The 27,253-nt window shown below is 36.7% G+C and overlaps 1 protein-coding gene and 1 long non-coding RNA gene across 4 annotated transcripts in view; one reads left to right on the top strand and one right to left on the bottom strand.

Annotated features, from left to right (window-relative positions):
• The window catches only part of LOC133634143 (microtubule-associated tumor suppressor 1 homolog), a 162,966-nt gene that overhangs the window by 39,659 nt on the left and 96,054 nt on the right, over positions 1-27,253 (bottom strand). For both annotated transcript variants that reach the window (XM_062027190.1, XM_062027189.1), the window contains exons 8-9: positions 18,391-18,488; positions 18,018-18,308 (exon numbers count right to left, since the gene is read on the bottom strand). In XM_062027190.1, the coding sequence (XP_061883174.1) occupies positions 18,018-18,308; positions 18,391-18,488 (389 nt within the window). The remainder of the gene's footprint in view (positions 1-18,017; positions 18,309-18,390; positions 18,489-27,253) is intronic.
• On the top strand, positions 191-26,919 carry LOC133634154 (uncharacterized). 2 transcript variants are annotated; one of them, XR_009821888.1, is made up of 6 exons: positions 191-364; positions 4,581-4,683; positions 18,131-18,304; positions 18,384-18,464; positions 18,788-18,832; positions 26,260-26,919. It is a non-coding gene; the product is annotated as an uncharacterized LOC133634154 (long non-coding RNA). The 2 variants fall into 2 exon arrangements; XR_009821887.1 differs by lacking the exon at positions 4,581-4,683.

Raw genomic sequence — 27,253 nt, forward strand, 5'->3', positions numbered from 1 at the left:
TTGCAAGCGGTAGCTGGTGAAAAGCCTAAACCATGTCAATTTTACCTGAGAAAAAAAGCCATGTTTTTCAGCAAAGAAATAGTAAAAGTGCCATAAAACAATAACGATAAGGGCAGTTCAAGCTTCATGGTGACATTGCTTGTACATTCTATCGCTTCACCAAGACGTTAATGATTGATGGCATGTTTTGAACTGGTCTGGATGAAAATAGAATCACGTTGTGCGACAGTTTATTCCTTTAAAGTGCGGTAAGGCGGTCTTTGGCAGCCCACATGGGATTTGTTTTGATGTTGGACCCTGGTACAGTACATTCTAAAAGTACAATTACCAAAAACACCAAATAATGGGAACAAGAGCAAAAAAGGTGAGTGTGCTAATAGCACAACACTGACATGCCGACTGTGTATATACAGTCGTGGTCAAAAGTTGACATACCCTTGTAAAGAACATAATGTCATGGCTGTCTTGAGTTTCCAATCATTTCTACAACTCTTTATTTTTTTGTGATAGAGTGATTGGAGCACAAAAAACATTCATGAAGTTTGGTTCTTTTATGAATTTATTATGGGTCTACTGAAAATGTGAGCAAATGTGCTGGGTCAAAAGTATACATACAGCAATGTTAATATTTGCTTACATGTCCCTTGGCAAGTTTCACTGCAATAAGGCGCTTTTGGTGACCTAAACACACGTCAAAAGTGGTAAAGGAATGGCTAAATCGGGCTAGAATGAAGGTTTTAGAATGGCCTTCCCAAAGTCCTGACTTAAACGTGGGGACAATGCTGAAGAAACAAGTCCATGTGCAGAAAACCAACACATTTAGCTGAACTGCACCAATCTTGTCAAGGATAGTGGTCAAAAATTCAAGCAGAAGCTTGTGGATGGCTACCAAAAGTGTCTTATTGCAGTGAAACTTGCCAAGGGACCTGATTTAGCCATTCCTTTACCACTTTTGACGTGTGTTTGGGGTCATTGTCCTGTTGGAACACCCAACTGCGCCCAAGACCCAACCTCCGGGCTGGTGGTTTTAGGTTGTCCTGAAGAATTTGGAGGTAATCCTCCTTTTACATTGTCCCATTTACTCTCTGTAAAGCACCAGTTCCATTGGCAGCAAAACAGGCCCAGAGCATAATACTACCACCACCATGCTTGACGGTAGGTATGGTGTTCCTGGGATTAAAGGCCTCACCTTTTCTCCTCCAAACATATTGCTGGGTACTGTGGCCAAAAAGCTAAATTTTTGTTTCATGTAACCAAATAATAACATTGCTATTATGGGTCTACTGAAAATGTGAGGAAATCTGCTGGCTCAAAAGTATACATACAGCAATGTTAATATTTGCTTACAAGTTTCACTGCAATAAGGCGCTTTTGGTGAGCTAAACACACGTCAAAAGTGGTAAAGGAATGGCTAAATCAGGCTAGAATTAAGGTTTTAGAATGGCCTTCCCAAAGTCCTGACTTTAAACTTAGACTTAGACTTAGACTTAGAAAATCTTTATTGTCCCCGAGGGGCAATTTGGTTTGCAGCAGTAGTCATTAAAAACAAGGTTCAACAGTAAAACGAGGTACAACAGTAAAAAACAAGGTGCAACAGTAAAAACGAAGTACAACAGTAAAAACAAGGTACAACAGTAAAACAAGGTACAAATACATAAAATACATACAACATACAAACCATCATGAAAGCATTCAGCTAAAAACTAAAAACTAAAAACATTTGTAAAACAATAAAAACTAATCATCACATGTCGCTTCCCACTAAAGTGACTGTATAGCAGCTAAAGTCCTGACTTAAATGTGGGGACAATGCTGAAGAAACAAGTCCATGTGCAGAAAACCAACACATTTAGCTGAACTGCACCAATTTTGTCAAGAGGAGTGGTCAAAAATTCAACCAGAAGCTTGTGGATGGCTACCAAAAGTGTCTTATTGCAGTGAAACTTGCCAAGGGACCTGATTTAGCCATTATTTTACCACTTTTGACATGTGTTTGGGGTCATTGTCCTGTTGGAACACCCAACTGCGCCCAAGACCCAACCTCCGGGCTGGTGGTTTTAGGTTGTCCTGAAGAATTTGGAGGTAATCCTCCTTTTACATTGGCCCATTTACTCTCTGTAAAGCACCATTGGCAGAAAAACAGGCCCAGAGCATAATACTACCACCACCATGCTTGACGGTAGGTATGGTGTTCCTGGGATTAAAGGCCTCACCTTTTCTCCTCTAAACATATTGCTGGGTATTGTGGCCAAAAAGCTCAATTTTTGTTTCATGTAACCAAATAATAACATTGCTATTATGGGTCTACTGAAAATGTGAGCAAATCTGCTGGGTCAAAAGTATACATACAGCAATGTTAATATTTCAAGTATTTATATTACATGTTTCACTGCAATAAGGCGCTTTTGGTGACCTAAACACACGTCAAAATTGGTAAAGGAATGGCTAAATCGGGATAGAATGAAGGTTTTAGAATGGCCTTCCCAAAGTCCTGACTTAAAGGTGTGGACAATGCTGAAGAAACAAGTCCATGTGCAGAAAACCAACACATTTAGCTGAACTGCACCAATTTTGTCAAGAGGAGTGGTCAAAAATTCAACCAGAAGCTTGTGGATGGCTACCAAAAGTGCTTTATTGCAGTGAAACTTGCCAAGGGACGTGATTTAGCCATTCTTTTACCACTTTTGACGTGTGTTTGGGGTCATTGTCCTGTTGGAACACCCAACTGCGCCCAAGACCCAACCTCCGGGCTGGTGGTTTTAGGTTGTCCTGAAGAATTTGGAGGTAATCCTCCTTTTACATTGTCCCATTTACTCTCTGTAAAGCACCATTGGCAGCAAAACAGGCCTAGAGCATAATACTACCACCACCATGCTTGACGGTAGGTGTGGTGTTCCTGGGATTAAAGGCCTCACCTTTTCTCCTCTAAACATATTGCTGGGTATTGTGGCCAAAAAGCTCAATTTTTGTTTCATGTAACCAAATAATAACATTGCTATTATGGGTCTACTGAAAATGTGAGCAAATCTGCTGGGTCAAAAGTATACATACAGCAATGTTAATATTTCAAGTATTTATATTACATGTTTCACTGCAATAAGGCGCTTTTGGTGACCTAAACACACGTCAAAATTGGTAAAGGAATGGCTAAATCGGGATAGAATGAAGGTTTTAGAATGGCCTTCCCAAAGTCCTGACTTAAACGTGTGGACAATGCTGAAGAAACAAGTCCATGTGCAGAAAACCAACACATTTAGCTGAACTGCACCAATTTTGTCAAGAGGAGTGGTCAAAAATTCAACCAGAAGCTTGTGGATGGCTACCAAAAGCGCCTTATTGCAGTGAAACTTGTAAGCAAATATTAACATTGCTGTACACTACCGTTCAAAAGTTTGGGGTCACCCAAACAATTTTGTGGAATAGCCTTCATTTCTAAGAACAAGAATAGACTGTCCAGTTTCAGATGAAAGTTCTCTTTTTCTGGCCATTTTGAGCGTTTAATTGACCCCACAAATGTGATGCTCCAGAAACTCAATCTGCTCAAAGGAAGGTCCGTTTTGTAGCTTCTGTAACGAGCTAAACTGTTTTCAGATGTGTGAACATGATTGCGCAAGGGTTTTCTAATCATCAATTAGCCTTCTGAGCCAATGAGCAAACACATTGTACCATTAGAACACTGGAGTGATAGTTGCTGGAAATGGGCCACTATACACCTATGTAGATATTGCACCAAAAACCAGACATTTGCAGCTAGAATAGTCATTTACCACATTAGCAATGTATAGAGTGTATTTCTTTGAAGTTAAGACTAGTTTAAAGTTATCTTCATTGAAAAGTACAGTGCTTTTCCTTCAAAAATAAGGACATTTCAATGTGACCCCAAACTTTTGAAAGGTTTTTGGCCTTTCTATTAGTAGGGGCATACCTGCATCCTGAGGGCAAGAGTCTAAACTCTGAGAAGAGAGGGTGCTGAGGGTTGACCAGAATTGCCTTTGCCTTCTGGATGACTCTGGCCTGATAGATCTGGTTCAGGGGGTTCAAGGTAGTGCCTATGGTCTTTTGGCACACCTTGATTATACCACCCAATCTATTTTTTATTGGCCACACTGAGGTTACCAAACCAGGAATAAGTTAAAATGGAATAAGTGTGGACAATGCTGAAGAAACAAGTCCATGTGCAGAAAAACCAACACATTTAGCTGAACTGCACCAATCTTGTCAAGAGGAGTGATCAAAAATTCAACCAGAAGCTTGTGGATGGCTACCAAAAGTGCCTTATAGCAGTGAAACTTGTAAGCAAATATTAACATTGCTGTATGTATACTTTTGACCTAGCACATTTGCTCACATTTCCAGTAGACCCATAATCAATTCATGAAAGAACCAAACTTCATGAATGTTTTTTGTGCTCCAATCACTCTATCACAAAAAAAAATAAGAGTTGTAGAAATGATTGGAAACTCAAGACAGCCATGAAATTATGTTCTTTACACGTGTATGTCAACTTTGAACCAGGACTGTAAATTCAAAATATCAGTATAGTATTCAATTAAATTGAATACTATACTGATATTTTTCAGTTCGTGGCCCTCTGTGGAACACCTTTTGGACAGCCCTGCTTCAAGTCGATTCAGGAACTGTTGGGAAACTTGACCAGGGTCTCTTAGAGAATGATCAGCAGCAGTAAGTAGGACTAAAAACGTACAAGTCAACACAAACCTTGTGCTTCTGGTAACGAACTCTGCTCGCCGTGGAGCCCATGATGCTTTGATTGAAAGACACACTCTCCACATTCAAAGCATCCTGTCTTGTTTCTTCAGTCCATTTTGTCACCAGCATGTCCGTAAAGATAGCGTCTCTCTCTCTCTGTGTGCGTCCTCTGGTTGCACGCCATGCGTAATTGCGTGTGAGAGTGTTGCGGATTACTCCCACCAACCTTTACCTGTTCACCACAGAGCTCCTTGTCCTCCCTCCTCCTCTATATGTCCCGCCCCCTCCCGTCTGGTGTACTGTATAATAGGAATTTAAGTTATGTCGACGCCCCTTTCTCTCTCTCTCTCCCTCTGTTTGAACTCCCTATCTTCGTGTATAAGTCATGTACATCAGGAACAGTCAACAGGAACATCTGAAATAAATTATGTAATAATAATGTGCAATCTCGCTTTGAGTCAAAGCCTGAGAACTTTTTCTCAACTTCATTTGGTACTTTTTTCTTACCTTCTTTTTACATCTCCAAAAAAGTTTGTCCAGTTCTGTGAGCAGATTCCAGTCCTAAAGACACATTACCGAGAGGCCCCAACTTGAAAAAACTGCTTGTATGAAACTAGAGAGGTCCGATAATATCGGACTGCCGATATTATCGGCCGATACATGCTTTAAAACAGGGGTCACCAACCTTTTTGAAACCAAGAGCTACTAATTGGGTAGTGATTAATGCGAAGGGCTACCAGTTTGATACACACTGAAATAAATTGCCAGAAATAGCCAGTTTGCTCAATTTACCTTTAACTCTATGTTATTATTAATAATTAATGATATTTACACTTAATTGAACGGTTTAAAAGAGGAGAAAACACAAAAAAAAATGACAAATAAATTTTCAATTTCGACTCTTTAAAATTCAAAATTCAACCGAAAAAAAGAAGCGAAAAACTAGCTAATTCGAATCTTTTTGAAAAAATTTAAAAAATAATTTATGGAACATCATTAGTAATTTTTCCTGATTAAGATTAATTTTAGAATTTTGATGACATGTTTTAAATTGGTTAAAATCCAATCTACATTTTGTTAGAATATATAACAAATTGGACAAATCATTATTTCTTCTAGATTTTCCAGAACAAAAATTTTAAAAGAAATTCAAAAGGCTTTGAAATAAGATTTAAATTTGATTCTACAGATTTTCTAGATTTGCCAGAATAATTTTTTTGAATTTTAATCATAATAAGTTTGAAGAAATATTTCACAAATATTCTTTGTCGAAAAAACAGAAGCTAAAATGAAAAATTAAATTAAAATGTATTTATTATTCTTTACAATAAAAAAAATAAATTTACTTGAACATTAATTTAAATTGCCAGGAAACAAGAGGAAGGAATATAACAGGTAAAAAGGTATATTTGTTTAAAAATCCTAAAATCATTTTTAAGGTTGTATTTTTACTCTAAAATTGTCTTTCTGAAAGTTATAAGAAGCAAAGTAAAAAAATTAATGAATTTATTTAAACAAAAGAAGACCAAGTCTTTAAAATATTTTTCTTGGATTTTCAAATTCTATTTGAGTTTTGTCTCTCTTAGAATTAAAAATGTCGGGCAAAGCGAGGCCAGCTTGCTAGTAAATAAATAAAATTTAAAAAGTGGAGGCAGCTTAGTGGTAAGTGCTGCTATTTGAGCTATTTTTAGAACAGGCCAGCGGGCTACTCATCTGGTCCTTACGGGCTACCTGGTGCCCGCGGGCACCGCGTTGGTGACCCCTGCTTTAAAATGTAATATCGGAAATTATCGGTATCGGTTTCAAAAAGTAAAATGTATGACTTTTTAAAACGCCGCCCGTGTAAACGGACGTAGGGAGAAGTACAGAGCGCCAATAAACCTTAAAGCAGGGGTGTCCAAACTTTTTCCACTGAGGGCCGCACACAGAAAAATTTAAGCATGCGCGGGCCATTTTCAAAACTTATCAAATCAAATCAAATCTACTTTATTTATAAAGCACATTTAAAATTTACCACAGGGGTAGCCAAAGTGCTGTACAATGGGCAGGTTAAAAATAATACGAGAACCGAGCAACCACAACACAACACAAACAGAACACAATAAAAAATAAATAAATAAAATATAAAAAACATAAAAACAGGTTCACAGCAGGTGTATTATGGGGTGCCATTGCAGGATGGGTATCACTCAGTGTTAAAAGCCATGGAATAAAAGTATGTTTTTATGAGAGATTTAAAAACAGGAAGAGAGGAGACTTGTCTAACACTCAGAGGTAGGTCGTTCCAGAGCTTGGGAGCAGCAGCAGCGAAAGCTCTGTCACCTCTAAGCTTCAGCCTTGTGTCCGGGACCGTCAGTAGCAGCTGATCGGCTGATCTTAGGGATCGGGTGGGGCAGTAAGGCTGAAGGAGGTCGGAGAGATATGTTGGCGCGAAGTTGTTTAGACATTTAAAAACAAATAAAAGGAGTTTAAAAATGATTCTGTAACCCACAGGGAGCCAGTGAAGGGACGCTAATATAGGGGTGATGTGCTCACGTCTGCGTGTCTGTGTTAGACCTTAACAAAATATATGGATTTACTTTTTTTTAACCTTTAGGGCAGTGGTCCCCAACCTTTTTGCAACGCTTGAAAATTTGTCCCACGGACCGGGGGGGGGGGGATTATTTTTTTTTTTTTTTTTTTTTTCATAAAGAAATACAATCGTGTGTGCTTACGGACTGTATCTCTGCAGACTGTATTGATCTATATTGGTATATAATGTATATATTGTGTTTTCTATGTTGATTTAATTGAAAAAAAAAAAAAAAAAAAAATGTTTTTTTGTTTTTTTTTAATTTCTTGCGCAGCCCGGTACCAATCGGTCCCGGTGGTTGGGGACCACTGCTTTAGTGACCCCAAACTTTTGAACGGTAGTGTATATATATATATATATATATATATATATATATATATATATATATATATATATATACATACATACGTACATACATTATATATATATATATATATATATATATATATATATATATATATATATATATATATATATATATATATATATATATATATATATATATATATTATACATATACATAATATATATATATATATATATATATATATATATATATTATACATATACATAATATATATATATATATATATATATATATATATATATATATATATATATATATATATATATATATATATATATATATATATATATATATATATATATATATATATATATATATATATATATATATATATATATATACATATATATATATATATACCGTAATTTCCGGACTATAAGCCGCTACTTTTTCCCCTCGTTCTGGTCCCTGCGGCTTATACAAGGGTGCGGCTTATATACGGCCTGTTCTTCTCCGACACCGACGAAGAGGATTTCGGTGGTTTTAGTACGCAGGAGGAAGACGATGACACAATGATTAAAGACTGACTTTTCATATACCGGTAGGCTGGTTATTTTGATAACGTACAGGCGAGCACTTTGTATTACTTTGCACCGTTGTATTATTTGTACTCTGCACGAATGCTGTTCGCCATGTCAAAGATGTGAAAGTTTGATTAAATGATTGAAAGATTTATTGTTAATAAATGGGACGCTTTGCGTTCCCAAACAGTCATCTCTGTCCCGACAATCCTCTCCGTGGTAGCAGGAACCCCTATATACTACGGTAATTACACATCAAAACCCTGCGGCTTATAGTCGGGTGCGGCTTATATATGGAGCAATCTGTATTTTCCCCTAAATTTAGCTGGTGCGGCTTATAGTCAGGTGCGGCTTATAGTCCGGAAATTACGGTATATATATATATATGTGTGTGGGATTAAAATATATTTGTGAAATTTTTTTTTATCTAAACCTATGCTATCCTCTAAATGAACCACCTATATTAATTAATAAATGAATTATTAATAAATTATTAATGAAGTAAAGCGAATAAAATGTATATAGCGCGCCACATAGGGTAACCCATTATCTACATTTAAGCCAGTGTGGGTGGCACTGGGAGAAATAGTAACGTGTCTTGCCAAAGGACACAGCGGCAGTGACTAGGCTGGAATCGAACCTGGAACCGTCAAGTTGCTGGCACGGCCACTTCCCCAACTGAGCCACAAAATAACTTACTTAGACTTGGACAAACTTTATTGATCCACAAGGGAAATTGTTCCACACTGTAGCTCAGTTAGAAATGATGGAAAGGGGAAGGATGGAAAGGATAATGCAGCTATAAAGTAGACAAGTTAAAGTTGTTTTTGTTTTTTTTAACTACTAAGAAGCCTATGCCAACTGCACGTCACTACGCATATCATGATGATGTTTTTTGCATCATGTTTTTTTGAAGTTTGTGACAAAAACAAGCATTGTAATGTAAAAATTCTGTCATTTGAATGTCAATGAATTCCCTGGCTGCACACTACAAGTATGTGAAAGACGAGGCTAACAAGCCCGTCAAGACGCTGGATTTAAATACCAATGAAAGTTAGGAGGGGAGTGGAGTGACAGCGTCAACCAAGTTTCATGCTTCTTCACAACAGAAATAGGAAACGACGGAAGGTGGTGGCACCTGATATTTGCCAGGCATCTGTCCAGAGTGAAAGTCAGATTAGAAAATCCTGGAATTCATTGATGGTTTATCTCGCACTGATAATCAAGCGGCCGGAAACTTGGCAGCTGCATTCCTACTGTACAAATGATGTCTGTGTTTCATCAATAACTTCCCCAGGAGAGCTCATGTCAGCTGATTTTCAGTTGTAGACTTAAATTGTAATCATTTGCATTGTTGCACATACTTTTCTCCAGAAAGGGAGCAACTACTCTTCAGGAAAGGCACTAAACTGAATATGTTTTGGGGTTTGGTGGTAGTATATTGTAGCGTCCCGGAAGAGTTAGTGCTGCAAGGGGTTCTGGGTATTTGTTCTGTTGGGTTTATGTTGTGTTACGGTGCGGATGTTCCCCCGAAATGTGTTTGTCATTCTTGTTTGGTGTGGGTTCACAGTGTGGCGCATATTTGTAACAGTGTTAAAGTTGTTTATACGGACACCCTCAGTGTGACCTGTATGGCTGTTGATCAAGTATGCCTTGCATTCACTTGTGTGTGTGTAAAAGCCGTAGATCAGGGGCGTCCAAACTTTTTCCACTGAGGGCCGCACACTGAAAAATCAAAGCATTGATATTTTTTATTTTAAAAACCAATACAATATATGTATAAAAAAAAAGATACAATTAGGTCTCCACTCAGACTTGATCCCGGGGACCCCAAAAGGTTTTGGTCAAAAAAAATATTACAAATGTGTCATTATTTAGTAGTATTATTATTATTATCATTATTATTATTATTATTATTCAAGTTTTAAATCTCTAGATCAACATTAGGTCTATCTGTCAATATAGCGCTTTTAAAGATTTAAGTTGTATGCCATTTTTGTCAAGGAAAACCGTGTTTTTTTATGGAAAAAAAAAACACAAAATATGCAATATTTTCCCCCAATAAAATTTTAAAGTGGAATATTTGAGATTATATAATAATTGGAGTCTTGAAAAGGTCAATAACTCATAACAACATTGATTGTAATTCATTATTTTTTGAGCAATGACACTTAAAAAAAAAAAAAAAGTCCCACTAAAAGTATTGGGGATCCAAAAGAGTACTGCTCAGTAAAGTTTAAAAAAAATAAATCCAACATTTTTTAAAACTTTTACCACAATAGTGTCAAGATCATCTTCAGGGGCCGTACTTATCAAGCTTCTTAGAGTGCCATTTTACACTTAAGTCCTGAGAATTTGCGAAATTTAGTCCTACACTCAAACTTAAGAATAAAAGCTTTTTATCAACGTTCTTAAGTCTAAGAATCACTCCTACTCTCCACGATATTTAAGAGACCTTCAGAGGTGTCTTAAGTGGTTAGGAGTTGCCAGCAGGGGATGGCACTGAGGCGAGAGACGTGCGCGAACGTTCAGGGAACGGAACAATGTTTTTTTTTTTGATGACGAGCAGCTGATCAAACGGTATCGTTTAGACAGAGCGGATATTATTTTTGTCACAGATTTAATACTTTTCGATTCCTTGTTGATTTCTGCATGTGTCTGCAGTGGGCTAGTATATATAGAGCCACCCACACCAGTTTCAAATTAGTTGCCTAATTAATGAATTGGAAAGAAAATGTTATGACAGTAGCGTATGTGTGTGGCCGTGAGGTGAGTGACGTCAGTGAGTGTGTGGGCGATAGAAGAGAGGGAGCGGTAGCGTGAGTGCCGGCGGGGACTAGTTTGTTTTGTATTATTTTGTAGTTTATTGTCAAAATATACACTCCCATTGTCCACTTAAATATTTCCAAGATATTTCTTTATTCTTAGACAACGGATTCCCTTCCGTGATTGGTCATTTCTATGGACACAGAAATGACGTCACCTAAAATTCCGTTTACGGCACATAGTAATGTCGTAATTCAGCTCTGAGTGTGACACTTAAGATTCAGTCCTACATTTCGCTGAAAGTGTGAGTAAGACGCTTGATAACTAACTTTTAAGTGCAGCTTTCAGCGAAGAATTTATTTACTCTTAAGTCAACTCTTAGCAGACTTCTTAGGAGTAATTCTAAGAAGCTTGATAAGTACGGCCCCAGATCTATCCGTCAATTATAAGTTGTCTTGTTGTTTATGTTTTTTGTTGGTTCGTTTTAGGCCCTTCTTTAAAAAACTTAGTTTTTTAAATGGCAACCAAAAAATATGCAACATTTTCCCCCAAAAAATATCTCAAAGTGGAATATTTAATTTGAAATAAATGGAGCCTTGAATAGGTCAATAATTCATAATGACATTGATTTTGATTCATTATTATTTTTTAAAGAAAGAAACAGCCTGCATGGCAGCTTTGTGTTATTAGAGTAAATAATGCAACATTTTCTTGTTACATTTCACCTGTTTGCTCTTATATACCACTTTATTTTTTTTTCATCGTATTTTTAGAATGTGCCGCGGGGCCGTTAGAAAATTACCTGCGGGCCGCACTTTGGACACCCCTGCCGTAGATGTTATGTGACTGGGCCGGCACGCTCAGGAAGTGCCTTTAAGGTTTATTGGCGCTCTATACTACTCCCTACGTCCGTGTACACAGCGGCGTTTTTAAAAGTCATACATTTTACTTTTTGAAACCGATACCGATAATTTGGAAACCGATACCGATCATTTCCGATATTACATTTTAAAGCATTTATCGGCCGATAACATCGGCAGTCCGATATTATCAGACATCCCTACCCATAACCCATGTTTTAACTGTGTTGTGAAGCACTTTGTGGCTTTTTGTCTTGTGAAAGGCGCTGTACAAACAAATGTTATACTTACCGTATTTTTTGGACTATAAGTCGCAGTTCTTTTCATAGTTTGGCCGGGGGTGCGACTTATACTCAGGAGCGACTTATGTGTGAAATTATTAACGCATTAGCGTAAAATATCAAATAATATTATTTAGCTCATTCACGTAAGAGACTAGAGCAGGGGTGTCAAACTCAAATACAGAGTGGGCCAAAGTTTAAAACTGAACAAAGCCAAGGGCCAAGGTTGAACAAATCAACCTTTTAATAGGGACCCAAACAAGTTTTGCATTGAATATTGAACAAGCAAGGCTTATATAACTTTATAGTGACATGCAAAATCGAGTTTCAAATAATAATAATAATAATATAATAATAATTTAAAAATATCAATATAAAATGTATATCAATATACATTTTATAAAATATCAAATAAAATTTAAATAAAAATTGAATGCCTCTTTTCTATTTGCAGCCATCTGAGGTAAATATCAACATTGACTTTTTCCACAGGCTAATAATAAATTTGAAAATAAAACAACAATAATGAATGAATCAAACATTCAAGCCTTGAAGTAGCAAGAGAAAGTGCATGAATAAAACGTTAATTATTGCTCAGTTTGCTACACTGATTTGCTTTAACACTGAATATGGAACAAGCAACGCTTATATAACTCAATAGTGCAAAATCAACTTTCAAAAAACAAACGGAAAAAACATCAATGGTATATTAAATACAATTTAAAATAAAACATTGAATGCCTCTTTTCTATTTACAGCCTTCTGAGGTAAATATCAACATTAACTTGGTGGGCGGGGGCGGGGTTGGGGGGGGGCGCGGTTTTCTGGTAGCGGGGGTGTATATTGTAGCGTCCCGGAAGAGTTAGTGCTGCAAGGGGTTCTGGGTATTTGGTCTGTTGTGTTTATGTTGTGTTACGGTGCGGATGTTCTCCCGAAATGTGTTTGTCATTCTTGTTTTTGTGTGGATTCACAGTGTGGCGCACATTTGTAACAGTGTTAAAGTTGTTTATACGGTCACCCTCAGTGTGACCTGTATGGACGGCCACCCTCAGTGTGACCTGTATGGCTGTTGATCAAGAATGCATTGCATTCACTTATGTACAATAATTAATGATATTTACACTTAATTGGACGGTTTAAAAGAGGAGAAAACACGAAAAAAATGACAATAAAATTTTGAAACATAGTTTATCTTCAATTTCGACTCATTAAAATTCAAAATTCAACCGAAAAAAAGAAGAGAAAAACTAGCTAATTTGAATCTTTTTGAAAAAATAAAAAAAATAATTTATGGAACATCATTAGTAATTTTTCCTGACTAAGATTAATTTTAGAATTTTGATGACATGTTTTAAATAGGTTAAAATACAATCTGCACTTTGTTAGAATATATAACAAATTGGACCAAGCTATATTTCTTACAAAGACAAATCATTATTTCTTCTAGATTTTCCAGAACAAAAATTTTAAAAGAAATTCAAAAGACTTCGAAATAAGATTTAAATGTGATTCTGCAGATTTTCTAGATTTGCCAGAGTAATTTTTTGGAATTTTAATCATAATAAGTTTGAAGAAATATTTCACAAATATTCTTCGTCGAAAAAACAGAAGCTAAAATGAAGAATTAAATTAAAATGTATTTATTATTGTTTACAATAAAAAAATAAAAATTTACTTGAACATTGATTTAAATTGTCAGGAAAGAAGAGGAAGGAATTTAAAAGGTAAAAAGGTATATGTGTTTAAAAATCCTAAAATCATTTTTAAGGTTGTATTTTTTCTCTAAAATTGTCTTTCTGAAAGTTATAAGAGGCAAAGTAAAAAAAAAAAAAGAATTTATTTAAACAAGTGAAGACCAAGTCTTTAAAATATTTTCTTGGATTTTCAAATTCTATTTGAGTTTCGTCTCTCAGGATTAAAAATGTCGGGCAAAGCGAGACCAGCTTGCTAGTAAATAAATACAATTTAAAAAATAGAGGCAGCTCACTGGTAAGTGCTGCTATTTGAGCTATTTTTAGAACAGGCCAGCGGGCTACTCATCTGGTCCTTACGGGCTACCTGGTGCCCGCGGGCACCGCGTTGGTGACCCCTGGTCTAAATAAAGCGACTGCAAAAAATCTCGGCATTATTTTTGACATGACTTAAACCCCTCCCATTTTGTCCATAAATGACGCTGAGATCATCGGACACGTGTCGGTTACGTCTGGTCTCGTTTACTGTAACGTTTTATTTTTGGATCTCGCCATGTCCAGCATTAAAAGATTGCAGTTCGTGCAAAATGGTAGATTGTTGACAAGTAAAAGAAAGTTGGATCATATTAGGCCAAAAGGCTTTGTTACTTACGTTTAAAATACTAAAAGTCCCGCCTTAAAACTCATCAATAAGTCCAGTTGACCTGCCTATTTCTTGCTCTGTCCACCCCATTATCCTGCATGGAGAGGTGGCCACGGGTCATTTCTGGAGAGGTACCAGTCTGGATTAGGTGCTGGCTGACCAAAGCTGTAATCAGGATTGGATCACTCCTCCATGCACAACAAAATCTCCCTAATTGTTAGAAATCCCACTGTTTGTATTAAACATGCTACTCTGACGAGTGTATTTGGGGAGCGCTGTTTTGTCCTACTCATTTCGGCGGACCTTGAACTCAACAGTAGTTGGTTTACTTTCTCCAACGCTGCCACAGAAAGACGTGTTTTATGCCACTCTTTCGTTGTCTCATTTTGTCCACCAAACTTCTTATGCGGTGCGTGAATGTACAAATGTGAGCTTTGTTGATGTTATTGACTTATTGCTAACATACTATTTCCGCTAGCTGTATGTACATTTGTAGATATATTTGAGCTCATTTAATTTGTCCTCTGCGTATTTAATTTATATTTGCATGTCTCACGACACATTATCTGTACGTAATATCAGCTGCATTTCTGATAGCTTGTTTGTGTGCCATGTCGTTCCAGACCACAGCAAACGTTACCCAGCTTGCCAAAGATTGTAATAAATCTATTAGAAGACAGCCTGCCGTTTCCTTTAACTTGGACACAAACATCTATACCTTTGGTCATTCTAAGCCAGTCATTTCCGGGAGTTACCTCACCCTCTGAGAAGCCTCCATTTTACTAATACGATAGCATGCTAGCAAGATAACTTAGGCTTGCTAACTTTTCCATCTATTTTTACACTTTTTTTTTTTTCAAATTTCCGCAGCCATACACCTTTGAATTGTTTAACTTGGTATATGAAACATGCTGACTGTCATCATGCTATTGTTAGCACACATGCTAAGTGTTAGCATTTTTTTGTAAACATGCTACTGTTTTAGGCTAGCCCTGTGGCTCATTTTGTACAGTTACACCTAAAACTCCCGGATTCAGACACTCAGCACCATCTAATAAGTACGGCAGTGACCCCCGGCCAGCGGTCTGGGGCACAGATAGCAGGCCCATCAAAATGTTCTAGTTAGGGTCCGCATGTACCCTGTATAAAGGACTCCCACAGGGAGTCCTTTGTACAGGGACAAAGGACACTATTGAAATTGCCCCAAACAGTTTAGTAAAAAAACCTAACCCCAAAAATCAAAATTGCGCTCTAGCGCCCCCTAGGAAAAAAACAAAAACCAACTGCCTGTAACTCCCACTAGGAAGGTCGTAGAGACATGAAACAAAAACCTGTATGTAGGTCTGACTTAGACCTACAATTCATAAATTCAAATCCTCGGGCAAAAACCAACAGGAAGTTGGAAATTTCCCCTTCAACACAAAAAATGACTAAAAACACTCATTTTTGCCTCTTTGAGCTGTAATTTGACCCCTTTAAAATACTTCAAAACTCACCAAACTTTTTACACACATCGGGACTGGTGAAAATTGCGAACCCCAAAACTCAAAATTGCGCTCTAGCGCAATTTTTGAATAAAACAGAGACACAACTTCTCCTCAGAGGAAAACACAGACAAAACTGCTTGTAACTTCTGGTAGGAACGTCTTAGAGACATGAAACAAAAACCTCTACGTAGGTCTCACCTACACCTACATTTCATAGATTGACATCCTTCAGCAAAAATCAACAGGAAGTTTGCTATTCCTCCTTCAAAACTAAATTTGTGTTACAACCGGTCACCAAACATCAAACGTTATCTCCTCTGAGCGCGTTTGTCGTTTCGGCTTCAAACTACTACAGGAGAGAGATTGAACCCTTCTGATTAAAAGTTGCTACCGTTTTGATTTTACGAGCCTTCAAAGAACCGCAGCACTAAAGCTGCTCCGCTGCTGTGATTTTACGCGCCTTCAAAGAAAACAACCACTGTGCCGCAACACCCAGGAAAAAAACACAGACACAACTTCCTCTAACTCCCAGTACGAATATCGTACAGACACGAAACAAATACGTCTATGTAGGTCTCGCACAGGACTACCACTGGACAAAAGTATTGGGACACCTAGGACTAGCACCAGCCAAAATGCGGACCCGACCAACGCTGCTTGCAGCTTTAATTATAATTATAATATTAATATAATAATAATTATAATTAAAGCTGCAAGCAGCTTTAGTGGTCCTAATTCCATTTCACATTGTCATTATAGGGTATTGTGTGTAGAATTTTGAGGACAAAAAAGAAACAATTCCAGTTCACGTTGTCATTATAGGCAGCGGAGCAGCTTTAGTGCTGCGGGTCTTTGAAGGCACGTAAAATCAAAACGGTAGCACTAAAAAAAACTTCGTCTGCAACTTTTAATCAGAAGGGTTCAATCTCTCTCCTGTAGCAGTTTGAAGCCGAAACGACAAACGCGCTCGGAGGAGATAATGTTTGATGTTTGGTGACCGGTTTTAACAAAAATGTTGTTTTGAAGGAGGGATAGCAAACTTCCTGTTGATTTTTGCTGAAGGATGTCAATCGAAGAAATGTAGGTCTAGGTGAGACCTACATAGAGGTATTTGTTTCATGTCTCTAAGACGTTCCTACCGGAAGTTACAAGCAGTTTTGTCTGAGTTTTCCTCTAAAAAGCAGTTTTGTCTCTGTTGGGGTTCGGTTTTTTTTTAGATCGCAATTTCCAGCAGTCCCGATGTGTGTGAGAATTTTGGTGAGTTTTGAAGTATTTTAAGGGGGTCAAATTACAGCCCAAAGAGGCAAAAATGAGTGTTTTTAGTACATTTTTGTCTTAAATGGGAAATTGCCAACTTCCTGTTGGTTTTTGCCCGAGGATGTGTCATTAGGAATTGTAGGTCTAAGTGAGACCTACATACAGGTTTTTGTTTCATGTCTCTACGACCTTCCTAGTGGGAGTTACAGGCAGTTTGTTTTTGTTTTTTCCTAGGGGGCGCTAGAGCGCAATTTTGATTTTTGGGGTTTGGTTTTTTTATTTTATGGACATTTTCGCAGGTCCTGATGTGTGTGTCAAATTTGGTGAGTTTTGAAGCATGTTAAGTGGGTCAAATTAGCGTTTTTTGTGGCGGCGGAAGGATAAAGAATAATAATAAAACCTTACAAATTCAATAGGGTCCTTTCGTCCCATTGTCAAAGGACTCCCTTTGGGACTCCTTTGACAATGGTCCTGTGCGGACCCTAATAATAAAGAATAATAATAAAACCTTACAAATTCAATAGGGTCCTTTCGTCCCATTGTCAAAGGACTCCCTTTGGGACTCCTTTGACAATGGTCCTGTGCGGACCCTAATAATAAAGAATAATAATAAAACCTTACAAATTCAATAGGGTCCTTTCGTCCCATTGTCAAAGGACTCCCTTTGGGACTCCTTTGACAATGGTCCTGTGCGGACCCTAATAATAAAGAATAATAATAAAACCTTACAATTTCAATAGGGTCCTTTCGTCCCATTGTCAAAGGACTCCCTTTGGGACTCCTTTGACAATGGTCCTGTGCGGACCCTAATTACTACTGTATGAAAATATAAAAACAAGAGTATACAATCTATAAAACATACCTCAAGGAAAAGGTGTTGAATGACCGTAGCGAAAGCCTCTACTCTCTTATTAGCTTGGAGGAGTACTTTCCGAAGACTTATGGACTGCTTCTTCTCCACATCTTCCTTGTTAGGATCCTGTTTAGCCACCATGGCTCCGGCCACACTAGGCTTGGGTGCACTTTGTGAACGGGCTCCATGTTTGGGGCTCCCCCTGGACCCGGTTCTTGCTTTACACCCAAGGACAGTGGGTGCTGCGGTACCTAACTCAGTGTTGGTGGAATCTGAGACAGCCACTGGCGTAACCGGTACCTGGGAAGAAATCAATGGTACATTTCAAGCAGCAATGGAAATAGTATCTCATCGTATTCTGTTCAATCACCACAGGACTTACCAGATCTGGCGGTGGAGTCTGTTTGCTCTGGTTGTTGTTTCCTGCTGCAGGTGGAGCCGCTGTGGATCTTGCTGGTACATCCCGGGGCTTTTTGTCAACTGTAACAGAACGGCATCCTCTTAGTCTATGGCTGACAGGCACCACATTCAACATAGCGTGCACTTCCCTCCACACACACCAACCACACGATCGGACCATTAACGGTTACTGAAGTCAATTCGGGAAAGCGCTAACCTGCCTCTTTGTAAAAACAAACCATAACTCAACTCAACTGAGAAATAAACAGACAAAAGAAAATGTGAAATTAGCACAAACACAAACACAAATGCACCAATAGTTGGTCTCTTCTCATTTGCTATCGTCCTGCAAATAAGAACACGCCCTTCTGATCATCTAGGTCTCGGCTTAAACTGATGCATCATGGGATTCTGCGGTATTGATGGTAAGTGTTTGTGTGTGTGTGTGTGTGTGTGTGTGTGTGTGTGTGTGTGTGTGTGTGTGTGTCTGTTCTTGTATTTCTACCCTTCTTGAGACCTCAACAAAGAAAAGTACTTTCCATATGAGGACCTCCAAGTTAGAACCGAAATCATGGTCCCAATACGGAAAACCATTGCATCTAATAGAGAATGTCTCATTTGCACCCCTGGTGGTGAAAAAAGAAGGGATTTTTTTTCAAATTGACTGTGTGTCGGTTTTAAAAGTGCTCCCCCTATGGTCAACATATGAAATAACAAGTGTGTGTAATAAATTGAAATGCGCCCCCTTTGGCCAAAATGAATTAAAAAAATGAAATAAATATGTATATAGAGACGTACTGTAATAACTTGAAGTAAATAATGAAGATTAAAAAACAATTACAAAGAAAAATAAAATAAAAAATAACTAAAAGCAGTCTTTCTCACAATGTGTCAACTTTTTTCTTATAAAATTGGGAATAATTTCTCATATTCTTTCTGTTCCTGTGATATTGCAATATTTTCTTGTAAAATTATTACTGTTTTATGTAAAATTATTACTTTTTACTGCAAAATGGTGACATTTGTCATATAAAATTCATACTTTTATCACAACATTGCCAATTATTTTTTGTTGTTTTTGTAAAATAGAGACATTTTTTGAGAAAAAATTATGACTTTTGTCATCATTTTGCCAAGTAAAATCCTGATGATTAAGTTTTATTATAAAATGTTGACTTTTGTCGAGTAAAATTATGACTTTTTTCATAAAATTGCCAAAATGTTAAGCTTTTCTTGGAAAATTGCGTCTGTTATCGAGTAAAATTCCAACTTATATCATAATATTGCACAAATGTTCAGTTTTTCTTGTAAAATTTAGACTTGCGTTGAGTAAAATTACGACTTTTATTATAATGCTGCCAAAATTCTAAGTTTTTCTTGTGAAATTGTGACCTTTTTCTTGTGAAATTCCAACATATTTTTCAAAACAAGCTTTTTTATATTTGCATACTATGTATATATTATTAATGTTGTCAATACAAATCTTTATATATCTAGAAAGGGTAGTCCTAAAGAGGTAGACATTATTCGGAGGTCTCAAGAAGGTCACAAATACAAGAATATATGTGTGTGTGTGTTTTTGTATTTCTATCCTTCTTGAGACCTCAACAAAGAAAAGTACCTTCCATATGAGGACCGGTGAACAAGTTAAGACATAAATCATGGTCCAAATACGGAAAACCATTGCATCTAATAGAGAATGTCTCATTTGCACCCCTGGTGGTGAAATCTGTCAAAATTAGGGTGGTCCCAAAAAGGAAGGATTTTTCTAATTGACTGTGTGTCGGTTGTAAAATTGATCCCCCTATGGTCAACATATGAAATAACAAGTGTGTGTAAGAAATTGAAATGCGCCCCCTTTGGCCAAAATTAATTAAAAAATGAAATAAATATGTATAAAGAGACGTACTGTAATAACTTGAAGTAAATAAAGAAGATTGAAAAACTTACAATTTTGGCAGTATTATAATAAAAGTCGTAATTATACTCAACGCAAGTCAAAATTTTACAAGAAAAACTGAACATTTGTGCAATATTATGATAAAAGTTGGAATTTTACTCAATAACAGACGCAATTTTACAAGAAAAGCTTAACATTTTGGCAATTTTATGGAAAAGAGTCGTAATTTTACTTAACAAAAGTCACAATTTTATAAGAAAACTTTAAAATGTTGGCAATATTATAATAATCATCTGAATTTTATTTGGCAAAATGATGACAAAAGTCATAATTTTACTAAAAAAATGTCACCGTCTTACAACAACAACAAAATTGACAATGTTGTGATAAAAGTCTGAATTTTATATGACAGATGTCGCCATTTTGTAGTAAAAAGTAATAATGTGTGTAAGAATAAGTGTGTAAGAAATTGAAATGCGCCCCCTTTGGCTAAAATGTATTTTTTTTTAAAGAAATAAATATGTACATAAAGACATACTGTAATAACTTGAAGTAAATAATGAAGATTTAAAAACTTAGAATTTTGGCAGTATTATAATAAAAGTTGTAATTTTACTCAACGCAAGTCAAAATTTTACAAGAAAAACTGAACATTTGTACAATATTATGATAAAAGTTGGAATTTTACTCAATAACAGACCCAATTTTACAAGAAAAGCTTAACATTTTGGCAATTTTATGGAAAAGAGTCGTAATTTTACTTAACAAAAGTCACAATTTTATAAGAAAACTTTAAAATTTTGGCAATATTATAATAATCAGCGGAATTTTATTTGGCAAAATGATGACAAAAGTCATAATTTTACAGTCTTACAACAACAACAAAATTGACAATGTTGTGATAAAAGTCTGAATTTTATATGACAAATGTCACCATTTTGTAGTAAAAAGTAATAATGTGTGTAAGAATAAGTGTGTAAGAAATTGAAATGCGCCCCCTTTGGCCAAAATGTATTTAAAAAATGAAATAAATATGTACATAGAGACATACTGTAATAACTTGAAGTAAATAATGAAGATTAAAAAACAAATACAAAGAAAAAAATTCCACAAAAAAATAAATAAACTAAAAGTAGTCTTTTTCTCACAATGTGTCAACTTTTTTCTTATAAAATTGGGAATAATTTCTCATATTCTTTCGGTTCCTGTGATATTGCAATATTTTCTTGTAAAATGATTACTGTTTTATGTAAAATTATTACTTTTTACTGCAAAATGGTGACATTTGTCATATAAAATTCATACTTTTATCACAACATTGCCACTGTTGTTTTTGTAAAATAGAGACATTTTTTGAGAAAAAATTATGACTTTTGTCATCATTTTGCCAAGTAAAATTCTGATGATTAAGTTTTATTATAAAATGTTGACTTTTGTCGAGTAAAATTATGACTTCTTTCATAAAATTGCCAAAATGTTAAGCTTTTCTTGGAAAATTGCGTCTGTTATCGAGTAAAATTCCAACTTATATCATAATATTGCACAAATGTTCCGTTTTTCTTGTAAAATTTAGACTTGCGTTGAGTAAAATGACGACTTTTATTATAATACTGCCAAGTTTTTCTTGTGAAATTGTGGCCTTTTTCTTGTGAAATTCCAACTCATTTTTCAAAACAAGCTTTTTTGTATTTGCATAGTATGTATATATTATTAATGTTGTCAATACAAATCTTTATTTATCGAGAAAGGGTGGTCCTAAAGAGGTAGGCATTATTCGGAGGTCTCAAGAAGGTAACAAATACAAGTGTGTGTGTGTGTGTGTGTGTGTGTGTGTGCGTGTGCGTGTGCGTGTGAGTGAGTGCTTGCATATGAGGCACTCTGGGAGTGCATTAAGGAGTGCATTGCCACAGACAAAATGGTAGTGTTCATTTCCACTGGTTGGTTTCCTGGCATGGACCTTTGATTTTAGGCATAGTCCACAATATTCCTATGGGGAAAAAAAACTTCAAACTACAAACTGTTTAAGGGTTCCACAAATTTAACTATTTGTTTATTATTCAGTGTACTGTATTGCCATAGGAATTATTCATATTTCAAACATATCAACCTAAATACTTCAGACATGTTTCAGAGACAAACTAGGGCCAGATGCTATTGTAAAACAAGTTGAATATTAGTAATATTAGTAATAAAATAGCGTTACTATGGCCCAATCCCAATACACCCGCCCACCGAGCCGCCATCAACGACTGTTGTCTCTTGTGAAACATTTTGAAGCTATGTAATGTTGATGTTTTCACATTTGCAAGCTTTAAAGTTGTAGTATTTCAGTATTATTATTTAGTGGCTAGCTGGCTAACAGTGCAAACTAACGTTCCAAACTAACATGTAATATACCTCCGAAGGGCTAGATTCATACCCCCTACTCCTCGTTATGCCCACTACCCTGACCACAGAACTTTCCTCCAGAAGGTCTTATCTTTGTCCATGTGATGTCGGATGAAACAAAAATGGAGCTGTTTGGCTACAATACCCAGCAATATGTTTGGAGGAGAAAAGGTGAGGCCTTTAATCCCAGGAACACCATCCCTACCGTCAAGCATGGTGGTGGTAGTATTATGCTCTGGGCCTGTTTTTGCTGCCAATGGAACTGGTGCTTTACAGAGAGTAAAATGGGACAATGAAAAAGGAGGACTACCTCCAAAGTCTTCAGTACAACCTAAAACAGGGGTCACCAACGCGGTGCCCGCGGGCACCAGGTAGCCCGTAAGGACCAGATGAGTAGCCCGCTGGCCTGTTCTAAAAATAGCTCAAATAGCAGCACTTACCAGTGAGCTGCCTTTATTTTTTAAATTGTATTTATTTACTAGCAAGCTGGTCTCGCTTTGCCCGACATTTTTAATTCTAAGAGAGACAAAACTCAAATAGAATTTCAAAATCCAAGAAAATATTTTAAAGACTTGGTCTTCACTTGTTTAAATAAATTCATTATTTTTTTTACTTTGCCTCTTATAACTTTCAGAAAGACAATTTTAGAGAAAAAATACAACCTTAAAAATGATTTTAGGATTTTTAAACACATATACCTTTTTACCTTTTAAATTCCTTCCTCTTCTTTCCTGACAATTTAAATCAATGTTCAAGTCAATTTATTTTTTTTATTGTAAAGAATAATAAATACATTTTAATTTAATTCTTCATTTTAGCTTCTGTTTTTTCGACGAAGAATATTTGTGAAATATTTCTTCAAACTTATTATGATTAAAATTCTAAAAAATTATTCTGGCAAATCTAGAAAATCTGTAGAATCACATTTAAATCTTATTTCAAAGTCTTTTGAATTTCTTTTAAAATTTTTGTTCTGGAAAATCTAGAAGAAATATTGATTTGTCTTTGTTAGAAATATAGCTTGGTCCAATTTGTTATATATTCTAACAAAGTGCAGATTGGATTTTAACCTATTTAAAACATGTCATCAAAATTCTAAACTTAATCTTAGTCAGGAAAAATGACTAATGATGTTCCATAAATTATTTTTTTTATTTTTTCAAAAAGATTCGAATTAGCTAGTTTTTCTCTTCTTTTTTTCGGTTGAATTTTGAATTTTAAAGAGTCGAAATTGAAGATAAACTATGTTTCAAAATGTTATTGTCATTTTTTTCGTGTTTTCTCCTCTTTTAAACTGTTCAATTAAGTGTAAATATCATTAATTATTAATAATAACATACAGTTAAAGGTAAATTGAGCAAATTGGCTATTTTCGGCAATTTATTTAAGTGTGTATCAAACTGGTAGCCCTTCGCATTAATCAGTACCCAAGAAGTAGCTCTTGGTTTCAAAAAGGTTGGTGACCCCTGACCTAAAATGATCAGCCTGGAGGTTGGGTCTTGGGTGCATTTGGGACAATGACCACAAACACACGTCAAAAGTGGTAAAGGAATGGCTAAATCAGGCTAGAATTAAGGTTTTAGAATGGCCTTCCCAAAGTTCTGACTTAAACGTGTGGACAATGCTGAAGAAACAAGTCCATGTCAGAAAACCAACAAAGTTAGCTGAACTGCACCAATTTTGTCAAGAGGAGTGGGCAAAAATTCAACCAGAAGCTTGTGGATGGCTACCAAAAGTGCCTTAGTGCAGGCCCAGAGCATAACACTACCACCACCATGCTTGACGGTAGGTTTGGTGTTCCTGGAATTAAAGGACTCCCCTTTTCTCTTCCAAACATATTGCTGGGTATTGTGGCCAAACAGCTCAGTTTTTGTTTCATCTGACCACAAAACTTTCCTCTAGAACAGACCTGGGCATTGTGCGGCCCGCGGGCCGCATCCGGCCCTTTGTACGTCCCTGTCCGGCCCGCGTGAGGCCAATTATAAATTACAAAATACATTTTAAAAAGCATCTATTTCGAGTGTGCAATACAACGGTGCTGCTTTTGTTTTGAAAAGCGTTATTTGTATTACTTCCGTGTGGACGTATGCTCGTGCGCGCAGCGGCAATCTCAAATTACAAAATAAATTAAAAAAAACATCTTTGTCGTGCGTGCAATACAACTGTGCTGCTTTTATTTTGAAAAGTGTTATTGTGCGTATGTCCTGTGAGGGAAGGCGCACAGCGACTAAAAAGAGAAAAGTTGATGACGAATGGCGTGTTTTCAACAAGACAAGTAAAGGTAAAGCTGTGTGCTTATTTGTGGTACACACGTTGCTGTGTTTAAAGAATATAGTGTAACGACCTGCTGAAGTAGATGTTGTCTTCTTGAGTTGCGTAAATGAGGAGTGAGGAGACGTGCGTGTGGAAGGAACGAGATAAGTTGAGCTGTGTTAGTATAGCTTGCTCAATAAAAGTTTAAAAAGAGCGTCAGACTTGATGTGCACTTCTTCTGGACACTACAATTGGTGGCAGAAGTAAAACTTTGCGCATACTGCACTGTTTGTGTGCTACGTCATCGGGAGGTACGTGCCACGTGAGGAGCTCGCCGCAAAGAGAGAGAGAGAGAGAGAGAGAGAGAGAGAGAGAGAGAGAGAGAGAGAGAGAGAGAGAGAGAGAGTGTTTACAGGTGCAGCCACGCTGCTTGCCACGGGGGGAATTCCGCCCTCAATGAAGACTCCCAGGTTTGATGGCAAGGCGAACTGGGAGGCATTTCATCCCACTTCTGACATCAATTGTAGCGTCCAGAAGAAGTGCACACCAAGTCTGATGCACTTTTTAAACTTTTATTGAGCATGCTATACTAACACAGCTCAACTTATCTCGTTCTTTCCAAAAGGAAAACCAATCCTCACTCCTCATTTCCGCAACAGCAACGCTTCCTCCTTCTTCGCCAATCACCTTACAGGCGTGCTACGTTCACAATGTTTTCTTATCTGGTTAAATAAAGGTTTTACAACAAAGAGGATGCAGGATAAAGTGACAGAAATTGAAATTTTTGTATTGTAATATACATCAGGAAGTGTTGTGTAAGAAAGTGTTAAAAATAAAACCATCAAAAGCCATCTGCTTTTGTATAAAGATAAGTTAGGTTAAATGAAAATATTATTATTATTATTATCTATCTTACGGTATATCAAAAATAATTTGAGCAAAATTTAATTGAAATATTGTCAGTGTGGCCCTCCAGCAGTGCTCAGGTTGCTCATGCGGCCCCCGGTAAAAATTAATTGCCCACCCCTGCTCTAGAAGGTCTTATCTTTGTCCATGTGATGTCAGATGAAACAAAAATTTCTGTATGTATACTTTTGACCCAGCAGATTGGGTCACATTTTCAGTAGACCCATAATACATTCATAAAAGAAGCAAACTTCATGAATGTTTTTTGTGACCAACAAGTATGTGCTCCAATCACTCTATCACAAAAAAATAAGCAATTATTGTAAACTCAAGACAGCCATGACATTATGTTCTTTACAAGTGTATGTACACTTTTGACCACGACTGTATCTGTTTTTGTTCCAGCAACGGCCTGTATCTCAACAAAAAAAACAACATTTTGGCCGAGTAATAAAAATAGGAGAAAATACAAGATGCCCAGAGAGATATATATATAGAAAACATTCCAGTTCAGCGGACACATCCTCTAATTCTCTCATCAGCAGCTGCAAAAGGGAAAAAGTCAACATCAGATTAAAGAGCCAAGGCTGACCCAGTGTGCCAGAGTGCACGTGGGGGCGTGCACGTGCGCCGACAAAAGCTCCCTCTAACCTACATTTGAGTCCGACGGCAGGCAGCAGTGTGGAGGTCAGATGAAGGAAAATACGTGCAGCTGGATCAGGAGGGGATGATCATGCAGCTGAGCAGTATAATTGAGCAACAAAAACAAGGCATATGTTGGGGTTTTTTGTCATCTAAAGTTGATACAAAATGCTGATGTAGTGCATTGACCTGATCATTGGAATTTACAACAAGAACATTCATGCAAAGATACAATAAAATGTTTTGCCGTGTCCTATTGATATAATCCAGCTGTTACATCCTGTATATGCCAGTATTACAAACGTAATAATCAACAGAAGTTGACATACACATCACGGGCATCCATGTCGAGTTGGGATTTCTGTCTATGGTTTCATTCAAGTCCTCAACTGACTCGGTATCTGGAATCCTTTCCTCCAGACTTGGTCCAATATTGACGCAGAAGTTATTAAAGCTTTCAACAATTTTGTTCATGCTGTAATAGTTTTTTTGTTTCTGTCTGAGAAGTATTTATGGTATTCCTTTTTGAAACCATTTTCAATGTTATTGCGCAATCCCTCATGCCATCTGCAGCACGGCTGCAGGAAATCAACAATCAGCGCACCTGGATCTGATGAGGGTGGACGCAGTGTTTCCCACGCATTCATTTATTCGTGGAGGCCCGCCACGAAAGAATTACGTCCGCCACAAATAGATTTTTTTTTGTTTTTTTTGTGTCCTATCCAGCTTCTCAGGCAAATCATATAGTTGATGTAGA

The sequence above is a fragment of the Entelurus aequoreus genome, linkage group LG18 (assembly GCF_033978785.1).
Source record: "Entelurus aequoreus isolate RoL-2023_Sb linkage group LG18, RoL_Eaeq_v1.1, whole genome shotgun sequence".
NCBI classification, from domain to species: Eukaryota; Metazoa; Chordata; class Actinopteri; order Syngnathiformes; family Syngnathidae; genus Entelurus; species Entelurus aequoreus.